General features: G+C 25.5%; 2 protein-coding genes across 2 annotated transcripts; both read left to right on the forward strand.

Annotated features, from left to right (window-relative positions):
- Positions 1-7,972: 7,972 nt before the first annotated feature.
- LOC145843231 (uncharacterized) lies at positions 7,973-8,855 on the forward strand. Its single transcript, XM_082950693.1, has 4 exons — positions 7,973-8,178; positions 8,237-8,287; positions 8,353-8,515; positions 8,782-8,855. Exons 1-4 carry the CDS (start codon positions 8,017-8,019, stop codon positions 8,853-8,855), a joined length of 450 nt encoding a protein of 149 aa, XP_082806819.1. The 5' UTR covers positions 7,973-8,016.
- A 457-nt stretch (positions 8,856-9,312) lies between these two features.
- LOC145842544 (uncharacterized) lies at positions 9,313-16,533 on the forward strand. Its single transcript, XM_082950002.1, has 8 exons — positions 9,313-9,529; positions 10,715-11,918; positions 14,095-14,260; positions 14,425-14,517; positions 14,978-15,225; positions 15,555-15,752; positions 15,866-15,960; positions 16,410-16,533. Exons 1-8 carry the CDS (start codon positions 9,348-9,350, stop codon positions 16,465-16,467), a joined length of 2,244 nt encoding a protein of 747 aa, XP_082806128.1. The 5' UTR covers positions 9,313-9,347; the 3' UTR covers positions 16,468-16,533.
- The last annotated feature ends 614 nt before the right edge of the window (positions 16,534-17,147 follow it).

Genomic DNA, 17,147 nt, shown 5'->3' on the forward strand with positions numbered 1-17,147 from the left:
CATTATTTCATTTGTGTCGAAAATTAACTGAAATTGATGTTTAATGTTTTTAGAGCTCTCCTATCGCACTTAAGGATTTTAATTACGTCATAATGACTCAACAACAACGTCATCAAACGTTTTAATGTTCAAATAAACCTCAAAATATCATAACTATAAAATATTTTTTAGAAGTGTACAAACCTTTATTGTTGTTAAAATAAGATTCAATATCAATTTAAAACTTTGCAGTCTAATAAGTTATTAATCATTGTATTAAGTTTACAGTGTCTGGAAAACTAAAAGTTATTGAGTTTTTATCAAGTTTAAACATGAACTTTGAATTAGTATTAATGATTTTTATGCCGTCTTACACATTAATTTTTTCAAGTCGTTATATTCTAAAGAATCTAGCATTAGTTTTTTGATAATATTTCATGTAAGTAGAGTTTTACTGTTAAAGATCACTGTTTAAGCTTGTAATATAATTTTGAATTACTTAAGTAGATATTAAACCTTTCGAATTTTTTTTTTATTTTCCTGAAAAAGACACATTTATTAATTTTAAATATTATCGGTATTTAAGTTTGCATCTTGTTGCAAAAACAGTTTTAATATTATGCATTGGGAACACTAAAGTATTACAATATTTTTTTTCTGGATATGCTTGAGTTAAACTTTAATCCTGAAGTAAGTCAAGCATTAACAAAACTTTTCGTGCATTTATCATTAGCGCAGTTTGAAATTTCTTGGCATTTGTTTATAATTTACAAAATAATGTGAAGTACTGGCTATTAGTAGTTTTAAAAGCTGTTAAAATCTGTTTTAATAAAAGATAACTAGCTAAGTTTATACATTTTATTTTGTAGTGTAAAGATAGTAGACAACACTAACATATCTTAATTTTGTAGCTATTTATAGTTATCAGATTGAATTTAGCCAATGTTAAGGTTCATAGAAAGAATGATATTTAAACGTAATTTGAAAATTATTTTCATGTTTAAAAAATGTTTGTTTGTTAAAAATTAAATAGACTATCTAAAACTGACAATAAAATTTATTGCAGAAATAATTTAAAATAAAAATCAAGAATATTGTATCGTACAGAAACTTGTTTTTGAAAACTACCATAACTTCATTCAACTTTCTTGTATAAATAAAGCTGGTTAGTAAATTATTAATTTTGAAAAATTTAATTGTTCTTATATAGATGAGTTTTTTATTATTAATTTCATTACAATATGAAAATAAAAACTTTGATAATATTAAGTTACTTATAATACACTTTGTAAAAAAGAGCATCTTATTTTTATTACTAAATTTGTTAAACAAAATATTTTTTTTTCAAATGAACAGTTTGAAAGTAGTCTGCTTTGATTTTTACTTTGTATAATTTTCATTTTAGCTTTAAGTATGTGTTTCTTTTACTAGTATAATATTTTATTAAAACTTTAAATGCACAGGTTAGAAAGTTTAAAAATTACTTATAAATTCCTACTTAGCTTTATAACCTATTCTCTTGAAGTATTATAAATTATAGTTGATAAAAAATACTTTAGGCAATTAATACGTCATGTTTTACAATTTACAGCTAAATTATATTAGTAATGTTCAAAACATGTACAACGCGTTATAAGTTTACTTTTTAAGCATATATATTTTTTTTTAGATTATTTTATGTTATTTAAAACTATTTTTGCACAAGTATGAGTTTTTTATAAGTTTGTAAGCTCCGAAAAATCGCTTAACTTAAACTATGAAACATTTTGAGGAAATTTTTCTTTCGATGAATTATTTTCAACCTACCAGACTACTTTTCAGTTAGATAAAATGTATAAATATCATTTTTAACTTTAATGACGTAATTTTACTTTTTTCTGCATAACACATATGACTCAATATCTGCGTAAAGTATATTTCATTGACTAGTTTAATTGATGACAACTGAAGGACTTTTTAATAAAACTCAAAAGAAAGTTAAAGTGAACGAAAATTACTAAACTACGTTTTTTATTTTTTCAATAAAATATTAAACTACAGCAGGGTTTTCCAAACTTTTTTGCTAATGGCCCCTTTAAAGAGTTTGAAAAAGTAATGGCCCCCTTCAACATATAGATTACTCATAAACTACAATAAAATACACATGAGACCTTTTATTTTTTTTTTGCTCTTCATCTGAAACTCGAGAATATCTAGTGTAAGTTTCTAAACTGCCATGAAATACACATAAGACCTTTTTTTTTTTTTTATGCTCTTCATCTGCAACTCAAGAAAATCTAGTGTAAGTTTCAAGTTATGGCCTCATGGCCCCCCGTGGCTCCTTTACTGCTAATGGCCCCCCCTCTTCCCCCTTTGCTGCTCATGGCCCCCTGAGTATCTGTCATGGCCCCCTAGGGGGCTACTTGGCCCACTTTGGGAAACCCTGAACTACAGGAATATATACAAGTTTCTGTTTAGAGTAAACAGAAACATCACAAAAACTTAAATAATATCTAATTTAATGGCTTTGTAAGGTCAGTACTATGAAAAACAATTGAAATAAAAACTTATATTTATATTATTTTATACAATATACACTATATATTGACTATAATACAATTAAAATAGATTTTATTAGTTATTTATATTGATATTTTTAAATGTTTACACAAGTTAATTTTGTAAGGCTGGTTTAATCAAAACATATTGGTCTAAAAGTTCTTTTTTAAAGTTATATTTTTAATAAACTAATGAATTGAAGTTATTTAAAGTTTATCTTAAAATACAGATAAAATACATTTTTTTTCACATTTAAATTTTGCCAACGAATAGGAATTACAAAAGCTTATGTTAGATTTAAAACTAACTTAAAATAATACCTTATTTAATTTTATTTATTCTTTTTTATAAGTTAAACTTTCGTTCTTTATATATAAAATTAAGAAAAAGTTGTGTAAAGACACTTAAAAGATTTAAAAAAGGGCGTAAATCTATGTACATTTATGTATATATGTATATAAATGTTCATAAGTTAACGCCCTTTTTTAAACCTTATAAGTGTCTTTACATAACTGTTTTCAATTTGAATATTATATATTAGATAAATTTAATATAATTTAAAAAATATAAATATCATGTTTTTAGTTAATTCAGTTAACGCCAAGGTTAAAAAAATAAAAAAAAATAAAAGATATTTTAAACATAAAAATTCAAGGCAACCTTTTAAGTTTTATAGAATAGCTTCTATGTGATGAAGCATAACATTTAGTTAAAAGTATTCACAATTTCTGTTTCACTTTTTTATAAGCTGGCAGGTGGGTGTCAGATTGACACAGCGACACTTTAGCACTGCGTCATATTAGCACGGTGCGTCACTTTAGCACGGTGGGTCAATTTTGCACGGAGTGTTATTTTTGCACGACGTAAAGCTTTTAAATAGGACGATTAATAAAACTTTTTATTCAACTGATAAAAAATGTGGATACTTTAAATTTTTATGAATTTTAAGCTGGAATTATTATTTTTTATTTTGTATATAAGTACTTCAAGGAAATCTTAATACTTTTTTTGTACTTTTTAGTTGTTATAGTGTTAAATTTATTACATTTTTTTATACCAAACCTTTAAAGGTTAAAGTTTGTTTCTTAACAATTGTATACATTTTAAACTAAATAAATAATACGATAAGGTAGTACAAGTACTAACTTACCATTAAGATAATATACTTTTTTTAATCAAAAGTAAGGTGATATTTTTATAACTAAAAAAAAAACTCAAGAATAAAAAGTATCAAAATAGTTTAAAACGACCTACAGTATACTTTTAGAGACGTTTGGTGTATTATAATTTACTGATTTCTTAAATACTATACAATGTTTTTTAATTTTATAATACATATGGTAATGAAGTTACAGTTTTTAACAGTTTAAAGTTTTAATTTTCAAGTTTAGTAAAACTAATAAATGCCTTAAGTATTAACCCTGTTTGATTATATAAAACCTTATAATTTTAGTTAAATCACCAAAAAGTTTAAAAGTTTCATACTATATTTTGAAACAATTATACTTTTCTAAATTTTGAATGTAATTTCATACAACATAAACTTATATTAGAATTAAATGTAATCTGTTTTTCAAAGTGAAAATAGGTGTCTAAAAATATGTTTTAAGTAACTTCATTAAAAAATGTGTTGATTTATAGAAAATTTTGCACAGTAATTATTCTTACTTTTAATAACAACTTTATATTTCAGAAATCCCATTTAATGAGATTTATAAAATAATACTTTATATAATTTAGTATGTTTACACAGCATTTGTATTCTAAGGATTTCATGTATTTCAATTCTAAAAATTCTATAGTTGTTGATAGTAATTCTTGCAGAAGACAATTAATTAATTAACGTGTGTCTTTAACTTTATGTTCTTGTACAATGTCTTTGGTTTCAGTTTTATTTTTTCTGGAAAACTTTCCTTATAAGCCTTTTATTTAATACATAAATATGATAAGCAGTAATGTGTAAAAAAATGAAACTTAAGATTTCTTAATGTGTGTATGAATGTTGTCTTGTATGAACTTGCATTTTTAAGAATTTAAAACTAATGTATCAAGCACCTATAATTAAAAACTATTAGAATATTTTTTTTGTATAAATAGTTAACATCAAAAGTTAAAAGAATGTAACTAAAGAAGTAAATTTAACTTTGTTTTAAAGTTTGTGATCTATTACTTAATAAAACTGAAGAATAACTTTAATTAACAACATATTGTTTTAATACGTTTACCAGTAAAACTAGTTACATAATAAAGTTTTATTTTAGTGTGTAGTGTTTGCTTAATCATTTTAGTTAGATTTGTTTATTAAACTTTGTTATATCTAATTTTACATCGGTTAAAAAAAAATAGTACTACATGTTAAAAATTAATAAAATACTTTTAAAATAAAGTAGTCAATTACGTTTGAATATTTTACGAACCTAGTGCGTTTTTTTTTTTTTTATTTGTTATTTAAACACATGTTAAAATTTACAGTGTTCTATATATTTATAAATAAAAAATTATTTTTTTCAAGTTTCAAAAAATTTTAAAATGAAGGTTTAAAAAGGTTTAGTTTATGCAATATAACGCTTAGTCCAAAAAGAAACTGTTAAAAATAAACACTTTAATCAAAATAGATGAAAAAAAACGGTGCAAAATTTACGCTTGGTGATAAACTGACGCCGTGTAAAAATGATGCGCTATACAAAAGTGACCCTAAGTGCTTAAATGATGCAGTGCAAAAATGACCCACCGTGCCAAACTGACGCCGTGTAAAAATGATGCGCTATGCATATGAGACTAAAAGTGTCTAAATGACGCCGTGCAAAAGTGACGGTCCGGGCAATTGTAACCCAACGTGCTAAAGTGACCATCTGTGGTAAAATGACGCTGATCTAAAGTGTACACCGTGCTAAAAAGACGCTGTGCTATTCTAACCTGCTCCGTAAGTTGGCATGCTGTAATTCTATTTTGTCTTTACATTTTTCTAAATGTAATAGTTAGCTGGTTTTAAGATTGTATTAAGAGCTAGTTTGATCTTAAAATAAAGATTAATCTTTAGCTTTATTAAAAATGTTTTCTTTTTAAGAGTTCAATAACTGTACTTCTAAAAACTAGTTTTTTCACAAATAAAATAATAATTTTTAAAATTCTAGTAGCAAAAGAACAATATAAAATAACTAACAATTTTTATGATTTTAAAGGTTTAGTTTACTACTTTTACCTGACTATTTGAGACTTAATTCTAAATTATTTTTAGGTGCTAATACTTATGAGAAATTGTGAGAAAACAATATATAAGTGAACAAACAACTTAAAAAAAAATTATACAAGTTATTCTTGGTACAAATAATCAAATAAAAATAAGTCGAATTGTATTGTACCGCGTATAAATATTCAATATGATTTTCTAATTGTGCTGAATGATGCTTTTAAACGTGTAACCATACGAACATGTATGCTTACACACGCTTAAAATAAGCCAAGCGTTTCTATTGTGTTTTTCGAAATTAAAATGTCAATGTATTTATAATTCACCATCCGTATCTAAATAGCTGAAAGATCTGTCTTATTTTTATACTATTTTTCACGCAATAAAGTAGTATTTATTCTGTGAACATTTTTTTGAAATTTGCTTAATTTTTGGTACGTTTAGATTTATACAAGATTTTGAACAAAATGCTTTTAATATTTTGTCTTTATAAAACCTTGCTAATGTAACTAATAAAAAGTCCTGACTTAATCTTATGCCATAGTTATTAATAACATGTTATCTTTATTACTAAAAAAAGTTATAAAATTACTCAAAAAAGATTAGCAAAGTTTTTATAGACATTATTCAATGAACTACATAAATATTGTTATTATCAAACAAATTACGCGTAACAATGAAAAGCATTGAAAAATAAATATTAAGCATAACTCTTTTGTACACCCTAGTTGTTTTTCTAATTAAAAATATTGGCAGAAATTTTTAAGCTCAACGTCCAGAATATTGTTCGAAAATGTTGAATTGTTTTTTTATATTATTAACAAAATTTGCTTCCTGCTCTATACAGGAGAGACAGCGCGTTAAATTTTCAAAAAATATAAGACAACAATCAATACAATGTTTGAAAAGTTATTAAACTTTTTATCTTCTTGAAACTCAAACATTAGAAATGATCAAAATATTGAAGCGCTTCAGTTTGAAATCCACTTCGGCAAGTTTACAATGACTTAAAAACTTACTAACTAATTGATAAATGTTTTTTTACTATAATAAGATACAGGAGGGGATATTTGAACTTTTAAAAACCATTTTAAAGAGATACACATAACAATTTTATTGCTTTTAATTCATTATGACATCGACGTTTCGACTCTACCTTACTCATTATCAAAGAATAAAGTATGTGTAAAATAACTAAAATTAGTGCAAAACAACTAAAATCATAAGACACGTAAAAATATATACAGTTATACATTAAAGTTATAAATAACAGTAAGACTACGAGACTAACATTTATACACAGTTAGAAGATATACATGTTTAACCAAAAGTTCTTAATGTGAGGGTAATACCCGATCTAAATAATTGTTTGTTTAAAACTGATTGTAACTTCAATTTCGAAGTCTCAAATTTACTTATACGTGGTTTAAAAAAAAGTTGGAAAGAATGCAGAAGTAACTTTGAAAGTAAAGTTTCGCATGACTGCATAACTAATCTTCTAATACCAAACATTGCTTTCGACAGTTTTTAAATAATTTCTACATATAGTGCTGATGTTTAAAGTTGAAAATAGCTAATGATGTTTCGAATTAAATTTAATACTAAATTCTGTTATGCACGTTTTAACAAAAAGTATTTTAATAAACTCAGTTATTTAACTGTTGCTAATTTACTATTATTCAACTAAACTTTTGTAAACTAGCAAAACTATTTGTTTTAGAAAAACATAAGAAATATTTTAGCTGTACATACAGTTAATGAAAAAAGTAAATAATTTCACTGAAGATCAGTTTAAAAATTGTATTAAACCAGCCGGAGTTTTTTCAATTTTAAAATATTTATTTCTCTGGTAGAACGTTTCTGCAATTTTCAGCAAAGCTATTTTTGCTATTGTACATAACAGGAGTTTAAAACCACAACCACAGACAATTCGCTTAGATGTAACCACAAACTAATCCTTTAAGACGGCAGTACTAAATTCAGTTTTATGCTTCTAGTAGTTTCTCATTACTTTGTCTGTCTAGCGAGTTATAACAAGATTTTTTGGACTTTAAAGGAAATGTTTGATGGTCTTGCGGTACTATCTGGCATTTCGTACAAAGTTTGTACAATATGAGAGTTTCCGTGGCAAATAGCTATCAGTCTTAGTTAATTTTACCTTATTACAGAATTTTATTTCATGTACTGTTAGATTTTAGTTATTTTTCAAGCGTTTTAACTCAGTTAAAAATGATTATATTATCAAACAATTTTCTAAACAGGAAGTGTAAGTTTATATAGATTTGTAAATTTAAAACCTTAATATTAAAATGGAGAACCAAATTAGACAATTAACAATTTCTGATGATTTACAAGACAAATTATTTGTGTTCAAAATCTCAAACGATCCAAGCTTGTCACAAAAACTGAAGACTGTTGAGATACCAGAAGTTTTTATACCGTTGAAAAAGTTTTTCAAAGACGAATTGCAAGTTTGTATAGATTTTAAATATAATCAGTTAACACGTTAACTTACTTTTTTATCTGTAGGATGAAACAAGAAATGTTGAAAATGAGGGTAGTCCCCGGAATAGAAGAAAAGTGTGTAAACTCTTTTATACTTTTTTACAAACAGTTTAGCTTGTAAGTCAATATTTTTGTACTAGGTAGAAATTGAGCGTCTTCAAAACGAAGGAAGTATTTACAAGATGGTGGAATTGATTCTTCACAATGGAGCATGTGGTCGTTTGTTACCTGGATGGAGTGAGGCACTTCTGATATCTTTAGAAGAAAATAATTTAAAATGTATTGCTGATGCTGTTAGACCTGGTAAGTTAATACGTTAATGTTTTGTTATCTGTAATAAAGATTTTAAGAAACTTAAAATTAAAGAACATTTTTGGTTTTCTACAAATTAATCTTTAAATTAAAGCTTTAGAATATTCAAAAGGTTAAAAGTTTTAATTATATAAGTACTGTAAATTTAGTTGATGATTTTTGTCAGTATCTTTATAATTTCTAGTAGATTCAGTTAACTGTAAAAAAAATTTTAAAACACGAATCGTACTTTAGTTATTAAAAAATATATTTTACAGCTCGTGGTGATTTTTTAAACTACAATGAAAAAGATGGACTTTATGGTAAAGATTTTTTTCACCAACTATTCTAAATTAATTTTCTTATATTAGTAAAATAAAGAACAGTTGTACTTCAAGTTTTATGAGTTCTGACGTAAAACTGACAAATTAGTTTACATAAAAACAAAACAATTTTATCACGAATTAATTAAAGTATAGTTTTTACATTATTTTTAGTATTTAAAATAAATTTAGTTTTTACATAATAGCTATGTACTAATACTAATTTTTATTCACATAGAAGAACGTTTTCAAAATAGAATTGTATTTAATTTGAAAATAAATTTCACAAGCTTAGAAAATAATGTTATCTGTTTAATAAGTGTCAGAATTTTGAACCTGGAAGTCAGACTTGATCTTAAATTAAAATCAGCTGTTTGCAAAAAATTAATGGTTTTTTTTTTTTTATTAAATTATGCCACAACCAAAAAAAGTAAGACTATTAATAAAATATTACAGAAGGATGTCTTATTCTTAAAATCAAAGATGTTCTTCTGAATAAATGTGGCATTCTCGCTGATCCAATGGGAATAAAAGACACTGAAGAGATGAATCGAAACGTGCCAGTGGTCCACCCTGTGTTGAAAGTGAGTGAAGATCACTTTAGAAGGAATACAGCATTTACTGATGGAAGGTATCGTGTTCTTGAAGAACAAAGAAGAGCTTATAAAGATGCTCCTGTAGTTCATTTTGATGACGTAGTTGGGTTAGTTTTTTTGGTTTTTATTACCAAAATATTACTTTAAATGTTACTAATTAAAACATTTTAACTAACAAAGTTGGTAATCTGTAACTAAGTTTCACTTTTTTAACTTTTAAAAAGAACAATTAATTTAAAATATTTTTATTTTACAAACAAACTTAATGCTTTAAAATATAAATTTAAAGTGTAGGTTTTAGTTAGAGAGGTTATCAAAAATAACAGTTAAAGTATGCAGTAAAATAGAAAACTAACTTAGAACATAAATTGAAGTTTTAGAATAAATCAAAATGAAATCCAACAGTCTACTGAGTCAAGTGTTTCTGAACATAATAAGCCTGGTTACAGTAAACGACGTAGAACCAAATCAAACCCATAAATCTTGCTTATTGGTCCAGCTGGTGCAGGAAAATCCACCCTAAGCAAACGTTGTGTTCTATCCACGTTTAATTGCAATCGGTACGCTTTATTCATTCCTCTTATGATTGTTGATCCCCGACAGCCGATTGATATTAAGTATTTCATATTAGAATTAGGATTAAGATACTTTTCAAGTGGTCTTACTTTTAGTGAATATCAAACAGACGAAGCACTTGCCTGGTTATTATCCAACCAACACAAAGTAACCCTTGTGTTGGACAGATTGGACCAGGCAAAGTTTGAGATAACTTGCATTGAAGATATTTCAATTGTAGACGTTCATAAGAAGTATTAACCTTCAGAACTTCTTTTTTTTAATTCTTTCACGAAAAATATTAAGTGGCGTGAGACTTATTTTAACTCCAAGACCCCATTTTGTTTTAAACTTAAACCGATTGATACGTCCAGATTTTGGTTTATATATTGACGACTTGTCTGAATCTAGCATGAAAGTTCTGATGTCTTTTTACGTTCAAACAGGAGATGTTGAGCAAAAAATTTCAAAACTTTAAGAAAAGTCTCCGAGATTATTTAGATTTAGCTAGTTTATTCATCGGTTTTCTAATTTATTCTGAGTTTTTTTCTGTTAAACTGAAGTTTTTTTAGTAAGCTCTTATGCTAAAACTATTCAAGTTATTTTAGAAATAGCTTTTATGAAACAAAGTTAATAATCTATAATTATATTTACTTTCTCTAATAAAACTTATTTTTAAATAACTATTAAGCTTTTAAAATTAAAGTTACATAGTAAATGTCGAATTAAAAACGTAGGTTGAGAGGAAATCTAAATCAACAGCGGACTGAGCTGAGCGATTCCGATTCCAATGTTTCTGAACCAAGTGAATTTGAACCAAATGATTCTAGACCAAATGAGTCTGAAACAAATGATTCTAGACCAAATGAGTCTGAAACAAATGAGTCAGAAACAAATGATTCTGAACGAAATGAGTCTGAATCAAATGATTATGAATACAGCGATTTTGAATTTAGTGATTACGACCCTGTTTACAGTGAACAACTAAGAACCAATCAAAACCCATATATCTTACTTATTGGTCCAGCTGGTGCAGGAAAAACCACCTTAAGCAAACGCTGTGTTCTTTCCACATTTAATTGCAACCGATACGCTTTATTTATTCCTCTTATGATTGTTAATCCTCGACAGCCGATTGATCTTAAGTATTTCTTGATAAGTTTAGGATTAAGATATTTTTCAAGTGATATTAATTTTAGTGAAAACCAAACAGACGAGGCACTTGCCTGGTTATTATCCAACCAACACAAATTTACTCTTGTGTTGGACGGATTGGACCAGGCAAGGTTTAAGATAACTTGCATAGAAGAGTCTTCAAGAGTAAACGTGCATAAAAAGTATCTACCTTCACAACTTCTTTTCCTTATTAGGTCGCGAAGAATTTTACCTGGCGTGAGACTTATATTAACTTCAAGACCCCATTCTGTTTTAAACTTTAGTGAATTAATTCAGCCCAATGTTGTATTGTATCTTGACGATTTGTCTGAGTCTAATATGAGGATACTGATGTCTTTTTACGTCCAAACAGGAGATGTTGAGCAAATAATTTCAAAACTTCAAGAAAAGTCTCCGAGAATCCAACAACTTATTTACTGTCCACTTTTCCTACGGCTTTTTGCTATGCTTGTCAATTTATCTGGTCTTGATGAAGTTTGGAAAACAGTAAGGTCAACTGCAAGTCTTTTTGATGAGCTTCTTAGAAGGCTTCAGGATTGTGCTCACAATGCCGGAGAGATTGAAGACACAAATGTCATGAGTAAGATCATGGAACTAGCTTACGAAAAGACCATGCAAGGATCGGTTGTCATTGATCAAAATGATTTGACTAGTTTGAGAATTGATCCCAATGAAATCCAGGATCTCGCTTTAGGAGTTCATGGGAAAGCAAACTCAGCCTTAGTTGGTCCAAGCTTGTTCTATTTCGTTCATCAGAGCATACAGGTTATTTTCGTTTTTACAAAACATATATCTTAGTTAAAGTTTTATTAAGTGATAAAAGCTTTTTATCACTTAATAAAACTTTAACTTTTTCATAATAAGTAGAGGTTTTTAATTTTTAGTTTATTTAAAACTTATATGTTTTTAGTTTATATTGAATATTTCTAAGAAATTTACATTAAACTGTTCTAAAGTTTTAAAATAGAAAAAATTAGTTATAATTAACTCTAAACAACTGATAGGTATAATTAATAAAGCTAAGTCTTAATCAGTTTATAAAAATGCAAAAAACACAAGTATATTTAAAGTCTTAAAAACTGATTAAGTTTTCCTATTTAATAGATTTTTATTTTTATTTTATTTCATTAAATTGGAATTTTTTATTCTAGTAACTGTTTATTATAAATATTTACCGTTTAAACTAGTAAGTGATTTTAAACACATCTTTTAATAACTAATTAATGATTTTATGAATAAATTTGTAGTTTTCAAAGGTTTTAACATTTCAGTCACTTTTCGCAAATCTACGCACTCTCGTTTAGTTACGTATTTTAGACTTCTCAAAAAATACACAAAATTGAATAATCCTTAGTATTCTAAATATGTTGTATTAGTTGAAATGATAAAATATTTTTTTTTAATAAGTTTAAATGATAAACTAGCTTTATATTTGTTTATACTTATGTTCCTTGACGGTTAAATAAACATTTATTTGTGTCCCAGTGTAGCATAAGCTTAAATAGTCAAAAAGAGTTTTTATTAAAGTTCTGCTAGAAAAATATTGACTCACAATAATAAAAGCTAATAGCAATATAAATAGTTTTCTAAAGAAAAGGCTCAAAAGAAACTTTTAGCAGGATATGGTAATGATATTAAATAAAACAAAAATAAACATTACACAAATCATTCTTTTATACCATATAAGACAACTTTAGTCTTAAGTGCGCAAGGAAAAAAAATCTGTGCATATAAAAGTTTTTATCAAAACTTTTCACATATATGTACATCTTGAATGAAAAGTATAGTTACGTTTTCTCGTTTATTTTCGAATTTTGCTTTGCACACAATGTGCGTTGAATTGTGAGAGGCGACTGTATACTAAATGTTTAGATAACTAATTAAAAACGTCATACAAATTAAAAGTCGAAAAGTAAATAATGAATCTAGTAACAAAATTATGCTAATAAACAAAAAAAAATTTTTGCTTACTATATACTTTAGATACTTATACTTTTGTACAAATTAATATATGTGTTTGATAGTGATTTATATTTACGTTTCAAAAAAGTTTCGTAGTTTAAAAAGCGTATAAAAAGCTTGAGTTTTTTCTTTGCTTTGGTATTGTTCAGGAATGTTGATGCTGAAAAAAAATAAAATATTTAAATTCTAATATGACTTCGAAGACCTTTTTTATATTTTATATTAAAACAATATTAAGTAAACGTTTTACTTATACTTTTATGTAAAGATTGTTAACCATTAATATAATCAAATGCTGTGCTATTTTTCATTGAATATTAAGCTTTAACTTACAAAACTAAACAAAATTCAATAAACTAATTAAAACACTACTTAATTATGACAAAAATAATTTTAAATTTTTAAAATAGAAACAAATAAAACCTCCAAAAGTTATTAAGTTCTTAAAGTAAGTAACACAAAGGTTTTACAAGAACTTGTGATAGCTTAATACAACTAAGTATATGATTTGAAAAATTTCCTGTAGATGTTTTATAAAACGATTTGATTTTATTGCTACAATTTTTGTGTGTTTTTCTCAAGACAAAAACTAGTGATAGCTAAATTTAGTTTTTAAAGTTCTATTTTTTTTATATGATAAAATTTCAAAAGATGTTGTTAACGATACATTCAGAACGATATAAATAGTTTAATTTGTTACAAATACTTGTCATTTGATTATTTTTCACTTATGTTTACAAAAACAAATTTTTTTTTATTTTTATTAATTTTTTTAGTATTGATTTTACTCTTAATCTAAAATCAATAAAAGGAATTACTTAAACAGAACTTATTGTGATCAGTACTATAAAATGAATTGAAAATGAAATGTTATATCTTCAATTAAAAGTTTTAAAAAAAGTTAGTAGAATCGGAAAACTGAATTAGCTTTTAATTTATTTTTAAACCCTGTTTATTACCAAAATCACATTTTAAACAGGAATATTTAACAAGCCGACACGCATGGATGGAACTAGACTTATACAATTTTTATCAGTTTTTGCAACGAATTTTTCCTGAAGTTGATGAAGGTGGCCGAGTTAGAAGAGATTATTTTGCAACTGTGCGTATCTTCACAGTTTCATTACTGAATGTTTTAGTATTTGGTTAGTTTTTACTTATTTTCTTAAATTTGTTTAACTTTCAGGTTTACATTTAAGTTTATGTTGTGTATTTATTCAGTCTAAAGTTTTCAATACACAGAGTTAAATGTGCTACATTGTTTGTATAAATTTATACTGTAGTTTCAACACCAAAATAATTGTTTTAGATAATGATGAACTGATAAGAAAGAAAATTAAATTTATTGAAAAATCAGCAGAACATATCATCAGTTGTCATAGAAACAATTTACATACTAGTTGTTAGTAATTTAGTTTGAAAATTAATTTAACATTAACTTAATTAACACGTATAAAAGTGATACAATTTATCCATAGCTCGTAATGTTTAGAACTTAATGTAAAGTAAAATTGATTTTAGATAATAAAATTATTTGATCACTTTAAACTTATCCTACATGTTTAACTTTTATTCATAAATTTATTATATGAAAATATCTAACCATTTGTTTTTATACATAATGTAATCGTACTAGTATATAAAGCATGTTATTTAAATTATATTGCTATTTGTTTAAGAAGCGTTATGTGACATTTAAGCTCGTAATTTACTAAAAGAACATAAAACTAACGTTGTTTATGCTTTTTGTTAAAATTTAAAACTTAGAAATTTATTTTATTAAAAATAGAGAAAATTTTTATTAAAGCTAAATAAAACACAAATATACTTAGTAACAAACCAACAACAAAAAATTACCGCAGCTGTCAATGCAAAAGTAGTCAGAAACGATTACAGTGAAATTTGTGATCACAACATAATATATGAACTGGAGTCAGTTTTAAGAAATCACCATTTTTTTATTTACACCGACAACACACAAGTTGCAAACGATGAATTATTTATAAGAAACTTTGTAACTCGAATATGTTGCTGGCAGTTTGAATATATCAGTCTCACTACAATTAATCTAAAGAGAATGATAAGAACTTTATCAACATCACATATCAAAGTTTGTTTTAATATTAGTTAAATAAATTTTGAACTGTTATTTTCTTTTATAGTATTTTTTAGATAATTTCATGTTACTGAAGTTTATTTTATTCTTTAAGTTGTTTTAATGTTATAAACAAATATCGAATAACAGTATGAAACATTTATTTATTTATAGTTATCGTTTCAGCAAAATACATTTATTAAGATTTGGTTTCGTGACAATTAAAATAACAGGAATAAATATGATGTTTATAACATTTTTATTGTATCTAGCTAAAACTACTAGTAAAAATATAACATGAGTTTGGAAAGTTTATCAAAGTAAAGTTATAAATAATTAAAAAGGTTGAATCGTTGCGTATGTCTTATGATCAAAATTCCGATGAAGAATTTATTTCATTGTTAATCAACTCCATCAATGAAATTCAAATTAAAAAGATTCGTATCGAGTTGCTTGGTTACGATGAAACAAAACTAAGAATTTGTAGAAAACTTCATGAGATAATTTCAAACTTCCGAACAAACAACATCGCATCTGATGATGTTAGTTTTTAATTTAATTAGTTTAGTACTTAAGTTACTATAAAGTTGTAATTTGTAATATTAAATGTTTTATATTATTTTTAAATGTAAGAAGTTTTTAATTTTCATAACAGGAAGTTGAAATCGAAATAACAAGTTCGAATTATAGTTATGAAACCTTATTTGCAGCCAAATTAAAGAGAGGACAACCACCAGTGTTTACTAACCGGTTAGTTGTTTATTTAAATCAAGTTTATTTTGTTACAAAAACTTTTTTGTCCAATTAATAAGTAATTACAGTATTACACTTATCTTCAGTCATTTCAGTTTATAAAAAATATTTTGATGTATAATTTGAAAGCTACGTAGTTGTTGAGCGTTGTTACTTTTTTCTTTTTTCAAATATATAATTCTTAACTTATAAATTGTTAGTACTGTGCATTAGTTGTTTGTATCATTTTTATTATAACTATTCAATTAAAGATTTTAAAAGTGTTTGCACATATGTAACTTAACTGCGTCTTGGTTTACTTCTAAAATTAAATTGTTAAACAGGTTTTATATTGTTCTACTTTTGTTTTAAACAATAAAACCACTGAAGCAATTAAATCACGTATACAATTTACGATAGTTTTCAAATCAACAGTTTTTAATTAATAACTCAGAACTTTTCAACAGTGATTACATCACAATACTAGAAGATCACGACTTTTATGACTTAAGTGTTACACCATGAAAATAGTTCAACAATCAAACAAGAGTATATGTAATATAAACAATCAATTCGTATGACAATAAACTTACAATAATAATAATAACAACTTTAGTAATTTCCAGTTTGTTTTAGTTAATTTAATGATTATTTTTATAAAGTTTTTAAAACTGCATAAAAATGTTTAGTAGAGTAGAATGTTTTTTTGACTACTTTTTCTGAAAGTAGCAGATAGTTATAAAGATTTTATTCAAATTTTGTTTGCTTAAAATTGCTTTTACTATTACGTGTTTACTTTCACATTTTACTTTTTATTAGTTTAATGTTTATGAGCTGTTTAGTTGTTTGTTTTCATTTATTACAAAGAACATCTTCTAAATTATTATTCTTTTTTAAACTATGTTTCATTAAATATACTATCTTTGGAACGAAAAATATCTTTAAAGGCAATGATAAAAACTTATATACATAATTTTTTATTCTTCTGAAAGCAAAAAGTAAAAAATAACTCAGTTAACATGATTATTTATTGTATGTGTAAGAAAAATTTTTTCATTAAAAAAAAAATTGATGGCATGTTTTGTAAAAAGCATAGTCTTTTTAACCTTATAGTTTTTAATAAAAAAAAAAAGGAATTATTAGTGTTTACTCTTTTGTATTTTTTGTTTTTGTACGATTTAGTCGTAATGATTTTTATTTCATTA

Source organism: Thalia democratica, chromosome 8, assembly GCF_965202585.1.
Source record: "Thalia democratica chromosome 8, ktThaDemo2.hap1.1, whole genome shotgun sequence".
Lineage (NCBI taxonomy): Eukaryota > Metazoa > Chordata > Thaliacea > Salpida > Salpidae > Thalia > Thalia democratica.